We start from the raw sequence: 20,283 nt of genomic DNA, 5'->3' as shown, positions 1-20,283 counted from the left end.
CTTACCTGAAATAAGCAAACAGAAAATAACAAACCGGTAACCACTTGGTCTGTTTTTCAGCCACCACACTTAAAACTCACTTAAAATCACTACCAGTATCTTAAAGCAATTAGCTGTGCACAGATCCGGCCGACTTCGCCACTGTGACGGGTTGGATCACAGAAACCTCCTTTCAGAGTAGCAGCCGTGTTAGTCTGTATTCGCAAAAAGAAAAGGAGGACTTGTGGCACCTTAGAGACTAACTAATTTCTGTGAGCATAAGCTTTTGTGCGCTACAGCTCACTTCATCGGATGCATAGAATGGAACATATAGTAAGATAGATAGATATATACATACAGATAAGTTGGAATCAAACTTTGAGAGGCTAATTAGTTAAGATGAGCTATTATCAGCAGGAGAAAAAACTTTTGTAGTGATAATCAAGATGGCCCATTTAGACAGTTGACAAGAAGGTGTGAGGATACTTCACATGGGGAAACAGATTCAATTTGTGTAATGACCCAGTCTCTATTCAAACCCAAGTTAATGGTAGCTAGTTTGCATATTAATTCAAGCGCAGCAGTTTCTCGCTGGAGTCTGTTTTTGAAGCTTTTCTGTTGCAAAATTGCCACCCTTAAGTGTTTTACTGAGTGGCCACAGAGGCTGAAGTGTTCTCCTACCGGTTTTTGAAAGTTATGATTCCTGATGTCAGATTTGTGTCCATTTATTCTTTTGCGTAGAGACTGTTTCTAGTTTTAGATACAAAAGTGATACATTTATACAAATAGGATAACCACACTCAGTAGATTATAAGCTTTGTAATAATACCTTACAAAAAACCTTTTGCACGAAGCATATTCCAGTTACATTATATTCACACTCATTAGCATATTTTTATAAAATCATATAGAGTGCAACATCACACATGGGTCCAGATTTAATGCATCCGAGGGTGCTGAGGGAGTTGGCTGATGTGATTGCAGAGCCATTGGCCATTATCTTTGAAAATTTGTGGTGATCAGGGGAGGTCCCGGACGATTGGAAAAAGGCAAATATAGTGCCCATTTTTTAAAAAGGGAAGAAAGAGAACCCGGGGAACTACAGACTGGTCAGCCTTACTTCAGACCCCGGCAAAATCATGGAGAAGGTCCTCAAGGAATCCATTTTGAAGCATTTGGAGGAGAGGAAGGTGATCAGGAACAGTCAACATGCATTCACCCAGGGCAAATCATGCCTCACCAACCTGATTGCCTTCTATGATGAGATAACTGGCACTGTGGATATGGGGGAAATGGTGGATGTGATATATCTTGACTTTAGCAAAGCTTTTGATATGGTCTCCCACAGTATTCTTGCCAGCAAGTTAAAAAAGTATGGATTGGATGAATGGACTATAAAGTGGATAGAAAGCTGGCTAGATTGTCAGGCTCAATGGGTAGTGATCAACGGCTTGATGTCTAGTTGGCAGCCGGTATCAAGCAGAATCCCCCAGGGGTCAGTCCTGGGGCCGGTTTTGTTCAACATCTTTATCAATGATCTGGATGATGGGATTAATTGCACCTTCAGCAAATTCTCAGATGACACTATGCTGGGGGGAGAGGTAGATATGCTGGAGGGTAGAGATAGGGTCCAGAGTGACCTAGACAAATTGGAGGATTGGGCCAGAAGAAATCTGATGAGGTTCAACAAGGACAAGTGCAGAGACCTGCACTTAGGACGGAAGAATCCCATGCACCTCTACAGGCTGGGGACCGACTGGCTAAGCAGCAGTTCTGCAGAAAAGGACCTGAGGATTACAGTGGATGAGAAGCTGGATATGAGTCAACAGTGTGCCCTTGTTGCCAAGAAGGCCAATGGCACATTGGGCTGTATAAGTAGGAGCATTGCCAGCAGATCAAGGGAAGTGATTATTCCCCTCTACTTGGCACTGGTGAGGCCACAGCTGGAGTATTGCGTTCAGTTTTGGTCCCCCCACTACAGAAGGGATGTGGACAAATTGGACAGAGCCCAGCAGAGGGCAACGAAAATGATTAGGGGGCTGGGGCACAAGATTTACGAGGAGAGGCTGAGGGAAGTGGGCTTATTTAGTCTGCAGAAGAGAAGAGTGAGGGGGGATTTGATAGCAGCCTTCAACTACCTGAAGTGGGATTCCAAAGAGGATAGAGCTCGGCTGTTCTCAGTGGTGGCAGATGACCGAACAAGGAGCAATGGTCTCAAGTTGCATTGGGGGAGGTCTAGGTTGGATATCAGAAAACACTCTTTCACTAGGAGGGTGGTGAAGCACTGGAATGGGTTATCTAGGGAGGTGGTGGAATCTCCATCCTTAGAGGTTTTTAAGATCAGGCTTGACAAAGCCCTGGCTGGGATGATTTAGTGGGTGTTGGTGGGATTGAACTAGATGACTTCCTGAGATCTCTTCCAACCCTAATATTCATTATTCTATTCTATGATTCTATGGCAGAGGGGCATTGCTGGCACATGATGGCCTATAACACGTTAGTAGATGTGCAGATGAATGAGCCCCTGATGGTGTGGCTGATTTGGTTCGGTCCTGTGATGGTGTCGCTAGAGTAAATATGGGGACAGAGAAGGCAATGGGGTTTGTTGCAGGGATTGGTTCCTGGGTTAGTCTTTCTGTGGTGTGGTGTGTAGTTGCTGGTGAGTATTTTCATCAGGTTGGGGGGCTGTCTGTAAGCGAGGATTGGCCTACCTCCTAAGGCCTTTGAGAGTGCGGGATCATTTTCCAGGATAGGTTGTAGATTGCTGATGATGTGCGGGAGAGGTTTTAGCTGGGGGCTGTACATGACAGCCAGTGGTGTTCTGTTATTTTCCTTGTTGGGCCTGTCCTGTAGTAGGTGACTTCTGGATACCTGTCTTGCTCTGACAATCTCTTTTCTCACTTCTCCAAGTGGGTATTGTAGTTTTAAGAATGTTTGATAAAGATCTTGTAGGTGTTTGTCTCTGTCTGAGGGATTGGAGCAAATGCAGTTGTATCTTAAGGCTTGGCTGTAGACAATGGATCCTGTGGTGTGGTCTGGATGAAAGCTGGAGGCATGTAGGTAAGTATAGCACTCAGTAGGTTTCTGGTATAGGGTTGTGTTTATGTGACCATCACTTATTTGCACTGTAGTGTCCAGGAAGTGGATCTCTTGTGTGGACTGGTCCAGGCTGAGGTTGATGGTGGGGTGGAAATTGTTGAAATCCAGATGGAATTCTTCAAAGGCCTCCTTCCCATGGGTCCATACGCTGAAGATGTCATCAGTGTAGCGCAAGTAGAGGAGGGGCGTTAGGGGACGAGAGCTGAGGAAGCGTTGTTCTAAGTCAGCCATAAAAATGTTGGCATCCTGTGGGGCCATGCGGGTGCCCATAGCAGTGCCCCTGACTTGAAGGTATAAGTTGTCCCCAAATCTGAAATGGTTGTGGGTGAGGACAAAGTCACAAAGCTCAGCCATCAGGTGTGCCGTGGCCTCCTCAGGGATTGGCCTACCTCCCAAGGCCTGTGAGAGTGGGGGATCGTTTTCCAGGATAGGTTCCTAACAGCTTGTAGTCCATCCTCATGTGGAATGTTGGTGTAGAGGGCTTCTACATCCATGGTGGCCAGGATGGTGTTTTCAGGAAGATAACCAATGCATTGTAGTTTCCTCAGGAAGTCGGTGGTGTCTCAAAGATAGCTAGGAGTGCTGGTCACGTAGGGCCCGAGGAGAGAGTACAAATAACCAGATAATCCTTCTGTAAGAGTGCCAATGCCTGAGATGATGGGGCATCCAGGATTCCCAGGTTTGTGGATCTTGGGTAGCAGATAGAATACCCCTGGTTGGGGCTCTGGGGGTGTGTCTGTGTAGATTTGTTCCCATGCTCTAGCAGGGAGTTTCTTGAGCAGATGGTGTAGTTTCTTTTGGTACTCAGTGGGATCAGAGGATAGTAGCCAGTAGAATGTGGTGTTGGAGAGTTGTCCGGCAACCTCCTGTTCATAATCCGACCTGTTCATGATGACTACAGCACCTCCTTTGTCAGCCCCTTTGATTATAAAGTCAGAGTTGTTTCTGAGGCTGTGGATGGCGTAGCATTCTGTACGGCTGAGGTTACGGGGCAAGTGATGCTGTTTGTTCACAATTTCAGCCTGTGCACGATGGTGGAAGCACTCTATGTAGAAGTCCAGTCTGTCATTTCAACTGTCAGGAGCAGTCCATGCAGAATTCTTCTTATTGTAGTGTTGGTAGGAGGGTTCCTGTGGGTGAGTTCGCTGTTCAGTGGTGTGTTGAAATATTCCTTGAGTCGGAGACAGCAAAAGTAGGCTTCCAGATCACCGCAGAAATGTATCATGTGCATGGGGGTGGTGGGGTAGAAAGAGAGTCCCCGAGATAGGACAGACTCTTCTGCTGGGCTAAGTGTGTGGTTGGATAGATTAACAATATTGTTGGGTGAGTTAAGGGTACCACTGTTATAGCCCCCTGTGGCATGTAGGAGTTTAGATGGTTTACTGTCCTTTTCCCTCTGGAGAGAAGTAACATGTGCATTGTAAATGGCTTGTCTTGTTTTTGTAAAGTCCAGCCACGTGGAAGTTTGTGTGGAAGGTTGGTTTTGCTTACTCTGTCCCCATATCTACTCTAGTAACACCATCATAGGACCCATCCACATGAGCCACACCATCAGGGGCTCATTCACCTGCATATCTATCTACTAATGTGATATATCCATCGTATGCAGGCAATGCCCCCGGCCATGTACAATGGCCAAACCGGACAGTCTCTACATAAAAGGATAAATGGACACAAATCAGACATCAGGAACGGTAACATACAAAAGCCAGTAGGAGACCATTTCAATCCCCCTAGGCATTCTAGAACAGATTTAAAAGTAGCCATCCTTCAACAAAAAAACTTCAAAACCAGAGAAAGAGAAATCGCCGCGCGACAATTCATTCACAGACTTAACCCCATTAATTTGGGCTTGAATAGGACGTGGGAGTGGCTGGCTCACTACAAAAGCAATTTTCCCTTTCTTGGAATCGACATCTCCTCATCAATTATTGGCAGTGGACCACATTCACCCTGACTGAACTGGCCTTGTCAGCACTGGTTCTCCCCTGGTAGGGTAATTCCCTTCTCTTCATGTGCCAGCATATTCATGCCTGTATCTGTAATTTTCTGATATATAAAGAAAGAAAATTAAATAAATAGACCCATTCAGCCCGAATACTAACATGTTCTGTTACCTTGTGTCAAGTCACTTAAGGGACCCTGGTTAGGTTTAACATTGGAAAGTCTATTCTTACTCTTCAATACAACAATTGAAATCGGGGCTCCAGTTTCTGGCATATTCTGAACAGGGCTGAGCACACAAATGATGCCCAGCGAACAATCCAAATGGAAGAGTGTGTTGGCATGCTGGCTCTACGTTCAGACAGATTAGGGGCAAAGGGGGCACAGGAGGGGGGCAGGGACACAGTGCAGGGATTCGGGAATCCATGGGGGTCAGGGGGGTGCCAAAATACAAATTTGCCCAGATGCCATTTTCCATAAGGCTGGCCCTGATTTCAGCTGGCCGTGCGGGAGCCTCCCTGCTAGCGCGGGCTGGGCAGGCTCTGTCACCAGAAAAACTGTCCCATGGCCGCTGTAACGCTTCGACCCGGTGACCAGTGATCTCAGCTGTACTGAGCTGCAGCAAAAGCCTCTGGACGGAGGCTAATCAGCTTAGTCATCACACACTGGAGAAAGGAGGGGTCCGAAGTTGTCTAGGACCCTTAGGCAGAACCCACAGCCCCAAACACCTGCCAACCTCTCTGGCTCTCCCTCCTCTGGGCCTGCCAGGCATCACTCCCTCATCCCACGGAGTAGCGGTGGCCTACTTGCCTCCAGGCCTAGATTGTTGCCAGCCTCCTGGTTATATAGGACCCTCCAGCTGAGCCTCCTACCAGTCAATTACCTGCTACCTGTCTCCTTCTCCAGGTGCAGCCGGTGCAGTTAACAGGGCCCCATTTATCCTCTCAGGGCCAGGTTAGCCCCCACAAACTTCTTTTCCTCGCCTGCAGATGAAAGTGAGCTCAGCCCAAGCGGCCCGGGAATGCGATTCCTTCCAAGGACATGCTCAGCTGAGACGTCATGACATTGACTTGGTGGGCAACAGAATGCCGTAAGAAGAGCATGGCATGGATTTTATTAACACTACTGAGCTGCCTGTCAATGATTTCATGACTATACATACTGGTGACTTCTTTCTCTAATTGTCACTGTAATTGGCAGTGGAAGTCACTAGATTTGTCACTGGACACTTTGACACTTATTTTCTCACTAGCCAAACCAAAACGTCAGTCAATCTAGTGACAAAGTAGCTACACGAGCAAAACCCGGTGAGATGGGAGAAGCTGGGGCAGGAACAAGGCAGAGTTTGTCAGGCCCATCTAGCAGGGAGGCTCCCCCACGACCAGCCGAAATCAGGGCCAGCCTTATGGAAAATGGGCACACTTGTATTTTGGCGCCCCCTGGCCCCCGTGGGTCCCTAACCCCTGCTCTGTGCCCCAGCCCCACTCCTGTGCCCCCTTTGCCCCCAATCTTAGAGACAGCATGCCGACACACTCTTTCCCAACACACACTTTCTCTCTGTCGCCCCCCCACACACACACACACTTCAGCTGAAAAGAGACTGGCAATCTAGTAGGATGCCCATGGAACGATGGGCTCAGGAAACCTGCAGCATGTGAGGCTCTGCCTGCCCCATGAGGCATTGCAAACCCTTCTCAAAGCAGCTGCAGCCAGTTGCCCAGTGGGATAGCTACCCACCGTGCACTGCTCTCTGTGTCGAACGACGCAAGAGCTGCTAGTGTGGATGGGCTCTGCCGACAAAAGGGGCACAGTGTGGGCACGTAACAGTGCTTTAATTACAGCACTTTCATTACACAACGTGACTTTTGGTGACAAAACTCTGCAGTGTAGACATAGCCCAAGAGAATAATGGAAGGAAAAGCCAGGGGCCCATTTACGGGGCACCTCCTAGCCCCAAGTGGGGTCTTCGCTGGGTGTGAAATGTGAGCGCTGCAGAGGACAGGCGCTGCTCCCAGCCTGTGCCAGGGAGTCAGGATTTTATTTGCACACAGAGGCCGGGTGACGAAGATAAGAGAGGGCTGGTGATTATATTAAGGATCTGGAAGCTTTATATGAGGCTGTGACACAGGAATCCCTGGGCGGGAAGGGGAGGGGTTTGGAGACAGATCGCAGGGGACTCAGAAGACCTACAGCCACGCCTACGTTGAGAAAAGGGGGAGATTTGGGGGCAAAGGTGAAAAGAAGGGGCCAAAGCCCAGGGAAGGGTGTCCCGTGTATAGAGAAGTTCCCACTCTGCCTGTGGTACTTATGTGGCCCCTTCACAGTAGTATCTGAGCCTCGCAAGGTCTAACCAATTTCTCCTCCCAGCCCCGGTGAGGTCGAGCCGGGCTGCTCTCCCCATTGTACAGATGGGGCACTGAGGCACACACAGACTAAAGGCCAGATCTTCAAAGGTATTTTGGCACCTAGTGGGATTTTCAAAAGCACTTCGAAGGTTTTGGTGCTTTGTAAACCCCACTAGATACCGAGCTGCATCTTTGGTGCCTAAAAGCCTTTGAAACTCTGCCCTTAAAGCCCTGGCCTGAGCTCAGACAGGAAGCCCATTGGGGAATTAGAACCGGGTCTCTCTGCGCTAGCTCCCTATGCACTGGGCAAGCCTCTCTCTGCTGCATGCTGCAAACCAAGGACTCAGATAGATGGGAGCGAACCCAAGGTGGCCAGTTCTCTGAGCCTGCAGCAATCAGTGCGGGGCGATTGGGAAGGATGTCGTGGTTTACAGCGTGAAAAGCAGCCCAGATGTCAGAAAGGATGAAGAAAGAGAGAGAACGACAGTAGATCACTGAGCCCCCCACGGGTGGCAGGTTCTGCCCCAGGCCTGGCTGCAGAGCAATGGTTGCTGTGCAATTTTCCATTTACCTGAAAAACATTGTGTTTTGTCATTCTGTGTTGTGAGTGTGAGAGATGGAAGGAATGAGAAGGTGCCAGATGAGGATCAGAGGTGATTATGCCTCAAATTCTCAGGGTTTCTGCTGTATTCAGGCCAATTCCAGAACAAAGACCAGAAATTGCAACCACGGAGTCCATAAAGTCAACAATTATTGTCATGATTTGTGTTATTCACTGGGCACCATCTGTGTGCTCAGCCCTGTTCAGAATACGCCAGAAACTGGAGCCCCGATTTCAACTGTTGTATTGAAGAGTAAGAATAGACATTCCAATGTTAAACCTAACCAGGGTCCCTTAAGTGGCTTGACACAAGGTATCAGAACATGTTAGTATTCGGGCTGAATGGGTCTATTTATTTAATTTTCTTTCTATCTATAGGAATTAGATACAGTGCTCCTTTCAGCTCATTTCTAAGTTATTCTCTGCAAAAATACCAGAGTTTTCAGGTGCCTAAGTAGCCCTGGAATCAGAGTTAAAGTTGCCCCCCAGATCCCCACCTACCAAAATCTGAAATGGCGACCCTGGGAAAAGTGCCTCGAATAGATGGAGGAGCTCAGTAGAAGTACGGGGGCAGCGTCACCTGCCCAGGAAATCCCAGCGAGCAGAGAGGCAATTGTGGGTGGCTGCCGTGAAGGAGACGTTGTGACGTTATTGACAGAATCTGTAACCGTATAGATCGCTGTTGCAACCACTGTTATATATTTGCAGCGAATATTGTACAAAGGTTGTCGTGTGAGGTGTCTATGGGAAGGTTATGATTTGCTGGGTATAATTAGAATCATAGAGTCATAGAATATCAGGGTTGGAAGGGACCTCAGGAGGTCATCTAGTCCAACCCCCTGCTCAAAGCAGGACCAATCCCCAATCAAATCATCCCAGCCAGGGCTTTGTCAAGCCTGACCTTAAAAACTTCCAAGGAAGGAGATTCTACCACCTCCCTAGGTAACGCATTCCAGTGTTTCACCACCCTCCTAGTGAAAAAGTTTTTCCTAATATCCAACCTAAACCTCCCCCACTGCAACTTGAGACCATTACTCCTTGTCCTGTCCTCTTCTACCACTGAGAATAGTCTAGAACCATCCTCTCTGGAACCACCTCTCAGGTAGTTGAAAGCAGCTATCAAATCCCCCCTCATTCTTCTCTTCTGCAGACTAAACAATCCCAGTTCCCTCAGCCTCTCCTCATAGGTCATGTGTTCCAGACCCCTAATCATTTTTGTTGCCCTTCGCTGGACTCTCCAATTTATCCACGTCCTTCTTGTAGTGTGGGGCCCAAAACTGGACACAGTACTCCAGATGAGGCCTCACCAATGTCGAATAGAGGGGAACGATCACGTCCCTCGATCTGCTCGCTATGCCCCTACTTATATATCGCAAAATGCCATTGGCCTTCTTGGCAACAAGGGCACACTGCTGACTCATATCCAGCTTCTCGTCCACTGTAACCCCTAGGTCCTTTTCCGCAGAACTGCTGCCGAGCCATTCGGTCCCTAGTCTGTAGCGGTGCATTGGGTTCTTCCGTCCTAAGTGCAGGACCCTGCACTTATCCTTATTGAACCTCATCAGGTTTCTTTTGGCCCAATCCTCCAATTTGTCTAGGTCCTTCTGTATCCTATCCCTGCCCTCCAGCGTATCTACCACTCCTCCCAGTTTAGTATCATCCGCAAAATTTGCTGAGAGTGCAATCCACACCATCCTCCAGATCATTTATGAAGATATTGAACAAAACCGGCCCCAGGACCGACCCCTGGGGCACTCCACTTGACACCGGCTGCCAACTAGACATGGAGCCATTGATCACTACCTGTTGAGCCCGACAATCTAGCCAACTTTCTACCCACCTTATAGTACATTCATCCAGCCCATACTTCTTTAACTTGCTGACAAGAATACTGTGGGAGACCGTGTCAAAAGCTTTGCTAAAGTCAAGAAACAATACATCCACTGCTTTCCCTTCATCCACAGAATCAGTAATCTCATCATAGAAGGCGATTAGATTAGTCAGGCATGACCTACCCTTGGTGAATCCATGCTGACTGTTCCTGATCGCTTTCCTCTCATGTAAGTGCTTCAGGATTGATTCCTTGAGGACCTGCTCCATGATTTTTCCGGGGACTGAGGTGAGGCTGACTGGCCTGTAGTTCCCAGGATCCTCCTTCTTCCCTTTTTTAAAGATTGGCACTACATTAGCCTTTTTCCAGTCATCTGGGACTTCCCCCGTTCGCCACGAGTTTTCAAAGATAATGGCCAATGGCTCTGCAATCACATTCGCCAACTCCTTTAGCACTCTCGGATGCAACTCGTCCGGCCCCATGGACTTGTGCACGTCCAGCTTTTCTAAATAGTCCCTAACCACCTCTTTCTCCACAGAGGGCTGGCCATCTACTCCCCATGTTGTGATGCCCAGCGCAGCAGTCTGGGAGCTGTCCTTGTTAGTGAAGACAGAGGCAAAAAAAGCATTGAGCACATTAGCTTTTTCCACATCCTCTGTCACTAGGTTGCCTCTCTCATTCAGTAAGGGGCCCACACTTTCCTTGGCTTTCTTCTTGTTGCCAACATACCTGAAGAAACCCTTCTTGTTACTCTTGACATCTCTTGCTAGCTGCAGCTCCAGGTGCGATTTGGCCCTCCTGATTTCATTCCTACATGCCCAAGCAATATTTTTATACTCTTCCCTGGTCATATGTCCAACCTTCCACTTCTTGTAAGCTTCTTTTTTATGTTTAAGATCCGCTAGGATTTCACCGTTAAGCCAAGCTGGTCGCCTGCCATATTTACTATTCTTTCGACTCATCGGGATGGTTTGTCCCTGTAACCTCAACAGGGATTCCTTGAAATACAGCCAGCTCTCCTGGACTCCTTTCCCCTTCATGTTAGTCCCCCAGGGGATCCTACCCATCCGCTCCCTGAGGGAGTCAAAGTCTGCTTTCCTGAAGTCCAGGGTCCGTATCCTGCTGCTTACCTTTCTTCCCTGTGTCAGGATCCTGAACTCAACCAACTCATGGTCACTGCCTCCCAGATTCCCGTCCACTTTTGCTTCCCCCACTAATTCTTCCCTGTTTGTGAGCAGCAGGTCAAGAAAAGCTCCCCGTTCACCCCTTTGCTGCCAGCAGCGGGTGCTGCTGTGGGGCGAGCAGGCTCCCGGCCAGGCCTCTCTCCAGCCCCATCACATTTAAAGCAGGGCTGCGCATCCCCCCTGCACAGTGCCCCGCCTTTGCTGGCCCCCACCCCCACCCCATTGCTGCGGCCCCGACCCCACTCAGCGCACCAGCCCTGGGCCCGATCCTGCTGTGTGGGCTGGGGCAGGTGGGGGGCACCCACATTAATCGTAGCCCTTTCTCCCCTCCCCCGCATGGCACAGGCTGTCCCCGCATTGTCTCACGCCAACAGTGGGGGGCCCGGCCCCCAAAAAGCAGGGTCCTGCTGAGGACCCCGGTGTCCTACGTCATCCTCCACCACACGGAACGGAAGCGCTGCTACTCAGAGACCACCTGCATCCAGCAGGTCAGAGCCATCCAGAACTACCACATGGACAAGAGGGGCTTGGCCGACATCAGCTACAAGTGAGAGGGGCAGGATGGGGTGGGGGCCTCCCCACAGCTGAGGGCAGACTTGGTGCCACTGCCCCAGGCAGCCACAGGGGGGCAGCAGAAACCACACTCAAGGGAGAGCTGGGGCTGGTGGGAATTTAATATTTTTGACCAAAAAGAGGGAATGGGGGAGGGGTGCACCCAGAGCCCCAGCTGTGGGGGAGGGCGATGGGGGGGCACAGAGCACCCCTGGCGGGGGGGGGGGAGGTGAAATGGGGTTTATACTGAGCCCCTTCCATTGCGGGGGCGGGGAAGCACCCTGTGAAGTGGGGGAGAGAGCCAGGGAAGGTGCTGAGACTTGGGGGGTGGGAACCAGGTTCAGACTCGGAAGGACCAACTCAGTAGCTCCTATCGCTGTTTCTCAGGCAGTTCCTTGTGGGACCCCATGTGCCCCCCCACACACACCCTGCTCAAGTGCTGGTGCAATGTCCCATCCCCTGCCCCACCCCAGCAGCTGCCGCACATGCTACGGCCCCTCCCCCAGGCCGGGACCTGCGGGGACTGGAAGACGGGACCAGGCTGGGCTGTGGGCCTGTTTCCCAGTGGCCAGCCTAGACCCAAACACTGCCGTGGCTGCTTCAGCCCCTCCCCCAAGTCCTGCCCCGCCATGAGACACTGGGGGGTCGGGGGGCGGGTGGAAAACATGGCCAGTGCAGAGATGTGTTTGCACCCACAGCTCTCCCAGTTCTGCCAACCCTGCCCGCTATGAAGCAGGATGGGGGGCAGAGAGCCCCTGGCAGGGGGAGATGGGGGGAGGGGGGCCTGAGGGAGTCCCTGAAGAGCGGCGGATGGGAAGGGGGCAGTCATGGAGCTGGTTGGGGGATGGAGGGCCGCAGGGAGCTCCTGGGTTGTGCCACGAGTTCGGCCGACAGACACCGTACGGCCTGCATCCTCCTCGTCTGTGACACCGCCCCATGCCAGTGTCCTTGACGCCTTTCACTGGGGCCGGCCTGACGCCCCACCACGAAAACCTGGCCGGAGATTTTGCTCCGTGAAACATTTTGAGATGGTGACGTCGGAGGATGGAAACCCAGCTGGGAATTTCCCGGGGGGCAGCAGGTCCCAGCGCTGTCCTGCCCCAGATCTGGGCCGGCTACCGCCCTCGCTCGGCCCCCAACTGTGTCCTGGAGAGGCCCAGGGCTGCTTCTATAAGGGGAGTTACACACAGCGCCACCTAATGGCCAACCAGTGCAATACAGGTTAGAGCCCGCACACACATTCCAGTCCCTTTCCTCAGTGGGTTTTTACCTCCATGGCAGAGGATTGAGCTTCTGGCTCCAAGCGTCCCAGGTTCAAACCCGGGCAGGGTCAGCGATGACCGTGGGGGAGCTGCCGAGAGTGACGGGGAGGGGAGGGTGAGGCCAACGTGCCTGTGTGGGTCTCACACTGCGCTCTGCCTGCAGCTTCCTGATCGGCGAGGACGGCAGAGTCTATGAGGGCAGAGGCTGGAGAACGAAGGGGGCCCACACGAAAGTCTTCAACTCTAGGTCCCTGGGACTTGCCTTCCTGGGCACCTGTTCCAGTAAGTGGGTCTCTTCTATAGGGATTTCCCCAGCTAGGCCACGAGGGGAGCTGGGAATCTCTCCTGCCGGGCTCCCACCCACAGCGGCTCTCCCCTGCTGACCTGACGCCCAGGGCGGGGGGTTCTGCCGCAGGGACCATCTCCGGGTGACCTAGGAATTGGTAACTAATGACGAGGGGTCACTGCTGTAGAGCGACCTGGCTGGCTGCGAGCAAACAAGGTGGGGTTGTAATCCAGCCAAGCAGAAGGGCCGGGATCGGGCCCAAGGAACGCAGGCCAGACCTACGGCCCGGAGCCTGGAAAGCAGCGACCCAGAAAGGATCTAGGGCCAGGGAAAGCAGCTGAGCAGGGGCAGCCCATAGGACCCTGGAGCTGTAGCAACCTTTGGCTGTACAGGGAGGGGAAGAGCAAGTAGGAGCGGTGGGGGGGGGTCACCTGTGTACCCCATCATGGGGCCCATCGCTGGACCCTTGGCTGGCTCTGGTGGCCATGAGGAGTTTGCTCACTGGCTAATGGCCCTCCCTGTTCGACATTTGGGCTGGGGACCATGTCTGGCTTCAGCTCCCGGCCCCGGCCCCTCTTCTGCCTTTCTTCGCGTGGCTAACGCGCCCGCCAGGTCCTGTATTTCCTCCCCGGGTGATCACCTGGATGGGCTGAGCTCTGCCCGTCCTGCCCTGGCAGCCATTTCTCCAGCCCAGGGATTGTGTTTGTGGCTCTTTTGTGGGCCCCAGAGCCGGGCACAGGATAGAGCATCCATCTCTCCACGGCCAGACACGGGGAAAATCCCCTCCCTCCGATTTCCCTGATCTCATGAGCCCTGCGTGTCCCCACATCACCCTGGGAGCTAGGCTGTTGCTTGTCCATTGTGACCCCTAGATCCAGAGCCCAGCTGTCCAGGTTGCAGTCCCTGGGCTGGAGCTGGGGCCTGCGTCCCTCGAGCTGTAACTGTCCATGGGGCTGGATAAAATGCATTTGGTTTGCCTGGGCTCAGCGTGCGCTGTAGGATGGCCCTGGCCTCGCCAGGCAGAGAGAGCCTGAGCTGGGCACTCACAGAGTGGCTGCAGCTGGGGGCGCTGGGCACCCGGTGCCCCCTCCCAGCTGAGAGCTTGGGGCAGGGGATGGGATTCAGCGAGAGATCTGCCCCTGGGCTAACCCAGCTGGCCTCACCGCCATCCCGCTGGGCTCTGCCACGGTCGAGCTCCCCATGCGAGGGGCACCAGGAGATGCAGCAGGTGGGTGGGGGGGAGTAACATTGACGTGGCCCGTCGAGACCGGGAGTATGGGGGGGGTTATTTATTCAGGCCACAGTCACATCCCCTGAACAGCAGACACGGGACAGAGGTCAGGGTGAGATTAACAGGGGGATGCTCTATCCAGCAGAGACAAAGCCCAGCGTCGCCGCCCTGAACGTCACCAAGAGACTGATCCAATGCGCCGTCTCCAAGGGCATCCTGAGCCCCAACTACACCGTGGTACGCAGTTAAAACTGACTGGCCCGGCACTGACCTCTCTGGGAGCATCAGCAGAGGGCCCAGGTTCAACGCCTGAGTCCCTGCAGCCTCGGGGCAGCCCCTGCGCCCATCGCTGACCCTGCCCGTGGCTTCTGCCTGCTCGAGCAGCACCTCCGCCCCCCAGCAGGGGGCAGCCCCCCGCTTCTCGCCCACCTGCTGCCTCCTGAGGTCCGGAGAGCAGGGCTCTGAGAGTTGGGGTTACGCTCCCGTCTCCCCTGGGCTCTGCTGCCCTCCCCCGGGGGGCTCAGATTTCTAATAGCACCTGGGAGCCACCTGCCTCCCCCAGGCTACTTCCTTCGGCAGATGCCAGGCCGAGCCCCTCGCTCCCGCCCGCAACGGGCATGTCAGCTTAGCCCGGGTCCACACACAGCCAGGCCCAGGGTCTTACAGCATCCAGGGGGGTGGAGCCAAGCCTCAGCTGAGCTCTGTGGCGACGGCCCTGCCAATTCCTGGGCAGCTCAGGAAACGTCGCCTCCATTCCCGTGTGAAACGTCCGAGCAATTCTCAATCCCAGAGTCAAATCCGCCTCTGCCCCCAGCCCCCCTGAGATCGGCAGCAAAGATTTCATCTGGAATCCCCCAGAAACCGGCCGCTAGTTAACCCCCCACAAAGGGAACCCAAGTGTCCCCAAAAAGAAAAGGAGTACTTGTGGCACCTTAGAGACTAACCAATTTATTTGAGCATAAGCTTTCGTGAGCTACAGCTCACTTCATCGGATGCAAGTGTCCCCCAGCCCTGACACTCGGCTCTGCCTGGCCCCCGCAGGGTCTGGCTCTCAAAGCTTTCAGCCCTCGCCCCTTTCGCCCCGACTGTCCGTTCCCGCGAGCCTCTCTCACCGAGGGGGGCAAAGTGTTTGGATCTTCACACAGCAGGTGCCGGGGAAGGACCCGTTGGGTGGGTCGCAGAGTCCCACAAAGGGGTTTTTAGTTCAAGTGCAATTTGCCTTTACCCAGCGCCCCACGGCTTAGCGCTTGCTTTGCTTGGGAGCTACTGAGCAGTGACAATAAACCAGCTTCTAGCACATGAAAAGTTGAAGCGCCGGGAATCATTTCATCTCCTGTTAAACCATAACCACCCTGCCGCTGGGCTGGGCTGAGCTGGGCAAGCTCAGAGGGTGTGATTATGGTCTGTCAGATTAGCACTAAGAGGCCCCCTTGGGCTAGGTGCTATACACACAGAACATGAGACAGACAGTCCCTGCCCTAAAGAGCTCACAGTCTAATTAGACAAAGGATGGGAGGGGAAACTGAGGCACAGGGAGGGGAAAGGGTTTTACCCAAACTCACAGGGCCAGTTAGTGGCAGAGCATGGAACAGATCCCATGGGTGCAGTCAAATGCTCTGCCCACTAGGCTGTGCTGCCTCTCAATCCAGAGGGAGGAGGGGGAGAGAAACCAAGGGGGCGCTGGTTCCGCATGGGTCACACACAGACAGGCCCGGCAGGAAGGGGAGGGGAGCTGGGGTTTGCTCCTGGTGATGGGAGCTGGGGCTGCGGCTAGCGACCGGCGGGAGGGGGCCGGAGCAGAGGGAACAGCCATGCCCCACAGTGCCCAGGGCTGCCCAGCATGTGGGGGCGCTATGGGAAGGGGGCAGCAGCACTGACGGGGCGGCTCTTTGTTACGAGAGTCGCTGTGGAGCAGCCCCCGAGCGAGGCTGGGAGCCCGGCACCCCAGGGCTGGACGGGCCCCGTAAACAGGAGCAACCCCTGGTGGGCCGGCAGCTGGAGGCCACGCTGCCGAGAGCGCAAGTCTGGCCCCCCCGCAGCCCCCGGTGTCCTGCCCCTGGCACAGTCCAGGTTCAGCCCAGTTATTCCGGCTTCTGAGCCGTGGGCCCCGGGGGACGCGACCACCTGGGATCCAGGCCTCCCGCTGGGGCAGCCGGAGCTGCAGAGAATGTGTGAAAGCCCCCAGGAAGGGAAGGCCCAGCCCACTGGGCATCGGCCTCTTCAGAGAGTGAGACCTCCAGGGGCTCAAGCAAGAGGTTTCATTTCTGGGCCAGACCCAGTCCTGCTGCAGCCACCGACCCTGGCCAAGGCAGGGTCTCAACACAATCTCCCTTCCCGTCCTCTCATCATAACACCTTCTCCGGCCCCTGCAGGGCTGCCACAGCCCGGGGCCCCCAAGCCACAAGTTGCCTTGCCTGGTCCCTTGGCTGTTTTGGCCACTGGCTCCATGGAGCTCGGCCCAGGAGGGGCGAAGGATCCTGTAAGGCCCAGGGAGGGGTTGGTCCCCTTGCCAGGGGAGGCTCTGTGCAGTCACAGCCACAGGTACTCGGCCAGGAAGGCAGCCAGGATCTTGCAGAGGTTCTCCACGGTCGGGGGGTGCAGGTTCTGCTCCGTGTCCTCCATCGTGTGCCAGACCCACGGGAAGGGAGTTGTGATCAGGTGCAGCACCGGCACTCCTGCGGCCAGACAGATACACGGACGGTCAGCGGGGATCCAACCTGGTACCTGCAGTGCTGGAAGTGCATCTCCAATAGCTGTCAGCAGTAGTAGGCTGTTATCCCCATGTGGCCCAGCCAGTAGAGGGCGACATGTGCCACATTCTAAACCCACACACGGCCTCAGCAGATGTAGCCAGGCCCTCAGGCACCAGGGCACGACCTGACCTTACGTCCAGGAGCCGCCTGCTCCCCTGGCCTTGCATGGAACAGATAGCCAGGTGCCTTATGGGACAGGGTGGCCAGGTCCAGAGACTAGATAGCAATAATGTAACTATAAAGTATTTTGCCTCCCAGAAGCCCAGAGCCCACATTAATAACACCACCACCTACCTCTTTTCAATAGTGGATCCCAAAGCACTTTAGAAAGGAGGGCGTTCTCATTATCCCCATATTACTCATGGGGAAACTGAGGCACGGTGAAGGGAAGGGTTTTGGTCAAGGTCATCCAGCAGATCAGTGTCAGTGCTGGGACTACGACCCAGATTTCCTGGGTCCCAGACCATTGCTCCATCCAGTAGGCCACCCTGTCAGCATTCACACACAGCCACCTCTGGGGTGGTGTGCGCCAGACAGGCCCACAGCAACGCTTAGCAATCGCACCACACTTGTCCCCAGTGGGTCACAAAGCCAGCTCAGCCTTGGGCTCAGCGGGCAGGCTGAGCTGCAGGGACTGATGGGGTCGAGAGGGCTGCGGAGTGGGACTGGAAAGCGCCAGGTCAGTGCCTAGAGCTACATGGGACTTTTCAGTCATAACTTTTCTCACACATTTTTAAAATGAAGGGTTCTTCCCCCACCTCCCCCCCTCACCAGCTCCCATTCCTCCCAAGGGCAAATTTCACCCTGCCCTTGGTCCCTCGTTCACAGCAGCTACCCCCAAGAGGCCCTAGGCAGGTCAACGGAGAAATTCTTTCATCAGCCTAGCGCTGTCTACACTAGGGCACAGAGCAGTTTAACTACCATGCTCAGGGGTATGAATTTTTCACACCCCTGAGCGATGCAGCTGGGCCGACCTACCTTTCTAGTGTAGAGCAGCCCTCAGGCCCTCTGCAGACTCAGGCAGTTTTGCTGTGTCGGTCACACCCGGGGCAGCTTCCCAGCAACGGGCTCAGGCTGGCTGCAGACTCAGGCAGTGTCCATCACACTAGGCCAGGGTTGGAAGGTTTTCTTTGCAACTGTGAGGGTTGGAAACTTCCTCTTTGAAGTGAAAGCCGAGATTCTGATGACGTCACACCAGCCACATAAAAGGATCCCCGCGGCCGGATCCAGACGGCACCCCCTACAGACACCTGGCTGCTAAGCCAGGCAGTGTCTTCTGGTTATCCCTCCGCCCGGCATACTGCGGTGTGACTCCTGGGAGCCAGGACAAGCCTTGCTCCTTTACTGGGGGAGCAATGGCTGGCAACTCCCGGAGACACCAGACATCCAGTCTCTGTAACTGAACATACACACAGCAATGCCTTATCCATACCAACCGCTCGCCCAGGCACCCGATGGTGCTTTCTTCCGAGCAAGCATATGCAGCCACCATCAATATCCCACCACATTTTTTAAGACAAAGAAAAACGCGAGTGCTACCCCATGCAACGTACTTCAACGCTTAGCCGAGCGGTCGGCCACAGGGATTGTTCGCCATTTGGTCTGTTCCTGCCCGGCCCCCGGTCTTGGTCACTGTGTGTCTGGACAGTGCCCGGCGTGATGGGGCTCTAAACTCGGTTACTGTGTCTGCACAGCACCCGGTGTGACGGGACCCCAATCTCGGTCACTGTGTGTCTGTGCAGCGCACGGCGCAATGGGGCCTTGATCTTGATCACTGTGTGTCTGTCTGTCCAGCACGACGGGCCCTCGGTCTCGCTCAATGTGTGTCTGGGCAGCACCCGGCATGACGGGGCCCTGATCTCAATCACTGTGTGTCTGTGCAGTGCCCGGCGCAATGGGGCCCTGATCTTGGTCACCGTGTGTCTGTCCAGTGCCCAGCACGACAGGCCCCTGGTCTCTGCGTGTCTGGGTAGTGCACGGCCCGATGGGGCCATCATGTTAGTTGGGGCCTCCAGGTGCTACTATAATATAATTAATGAGATTTATGCACCTGTTGGGTAGCCTTGAGCTAGTCCCTTCCCCCTCCGTGCCTCAGCCCCCTTATCTGTAAAATGGAGACAGTGACACCGGCCATCGCTGAGAAGTGCGAGATCCTCAGCAGGGCCAGTTGTTTTGGCATCAGTGATGTCTGGCCTTTGCACTGACACCTCTGTCCCAAGGCTCATTTCTGACCACGCAAGGTGTTCTTCCACCGCTGGACTAAATCCACCTCTCCCAGAGGCACTAGCTGGGTTAACAGAAGAATTCTTCATCAACCTAGCGCTGTCTACACCCGGGCTTAGAGCAGTTTAACTACAGCAATCAAGGGTATGAATTTTTCACACCCCTGACCGACGCAGCTGGGTCGACCTACCTTTCTAGTGTAAATCAGCCCTCAGGCCCCATGCAGACTCAGTCACTGTTGCTGTGTTGGTCACACCCAGGCAGCTTCCCCTTCTCAGAGCGATGGGCTCAGGCTGGCTGCAGACTCAAGACAGCATCGCTGTGTCGCTCACACCAGGCCAGGGTTGGAAGGCTTTCTTTGCAACTCTTGAGGGTAGGAAACTTCCTCTTTGCAATGCAAGCCGAGATTCTATGTCACACCAGCCACATAAAGGCATCCCAGGGGCTGGATCCAGACTGCACGCCATACTGACACCTCTGTGCCAGAGGGATGGTGGAAGATCATCCTAAAAGTGTCAGCGCAGATGCTGCTTGGGACTTGAATGCCCCTGTCGGTTTCTCTGCGTGTATTCTCAGCAGCACCATGGAGAGGTGCAGTGAAGGCGGGTGGCTCTAAAGCTGTTAGAAACGGGGCTTGGCAGAATTCCCTTTTTTAAGTAACTTGACCGGATCAGACAGATGTTTATTTTTAAGCATTTTAAAAGATTTGGAGCAACTGAACTGTCCAGTTGCAGGACGTTATGGGGGGACCGTCGGACAATAATTATTGAATGACGGTAGATGTTGAGATTCAAGAAATTAAATCGACCCAAATGGCATCCCTGGGCCAGCTCTGCTAACACGGGCATTGCAATGTGTTTTAGCACGTTAAGGTGGGACTCGAGTTCTCAAGCAGAATTTGTCTTGAGTTGCCTTTAAACTTCAATTTTCATCCGCCCAAATGGTTTTTCGGGGGTTTGCGTGTGCACGCGGAAATCGACGCTTCCTGACATT

At 53.6% G+C, this 20,283-nt stretch overlaps 1 protein-coding gene across 1 annotated transcript; it reads left to right on the top strand.

Moving 5' to 3' along the window:
- Positions 1-6,652: 6,652 nt before the first annotated feature.
- On the top strand, positions 6,653-14,563 carry LOC141976788 (peptidoglycan-recognition protein 2-like). Its single transcript, XM_074937952.1, has 4 exons — positions 6,653-6,676; positions 11,274-11,530; positions 12,961-13,079; positions 14,460-14,563. Exons 1-4 carry the CDS (start codon positions 6,653-6,655, stop codon positions 14,561-14,563), a joined length of 504 nt encoding a protein of 167 aa, XP_074794053.1.
- The last annotated feature ends 5,720 nt before the right edge of the window (positions 14,564-20,283 follow it).

The sequence above is a fragment of the Natator depressus genome, chromosome 23, assembly GCF_965152275.1.
Source record: "Natator depressus isolate rNatDep1 chromosome 23, rNatDep2.hap1, whole genome shotgun sequence".
Lineage (NCBI taxonomy): Eukaryota > Metazoa > Chordata > Testudines > Cheloniidae > Natator > Natator depressus.
The sequence above is the reverse complement of the archived record's forward strand: the minus strand, read 5'-3'. Positions and strand labels throughout refer to the sequence as shown.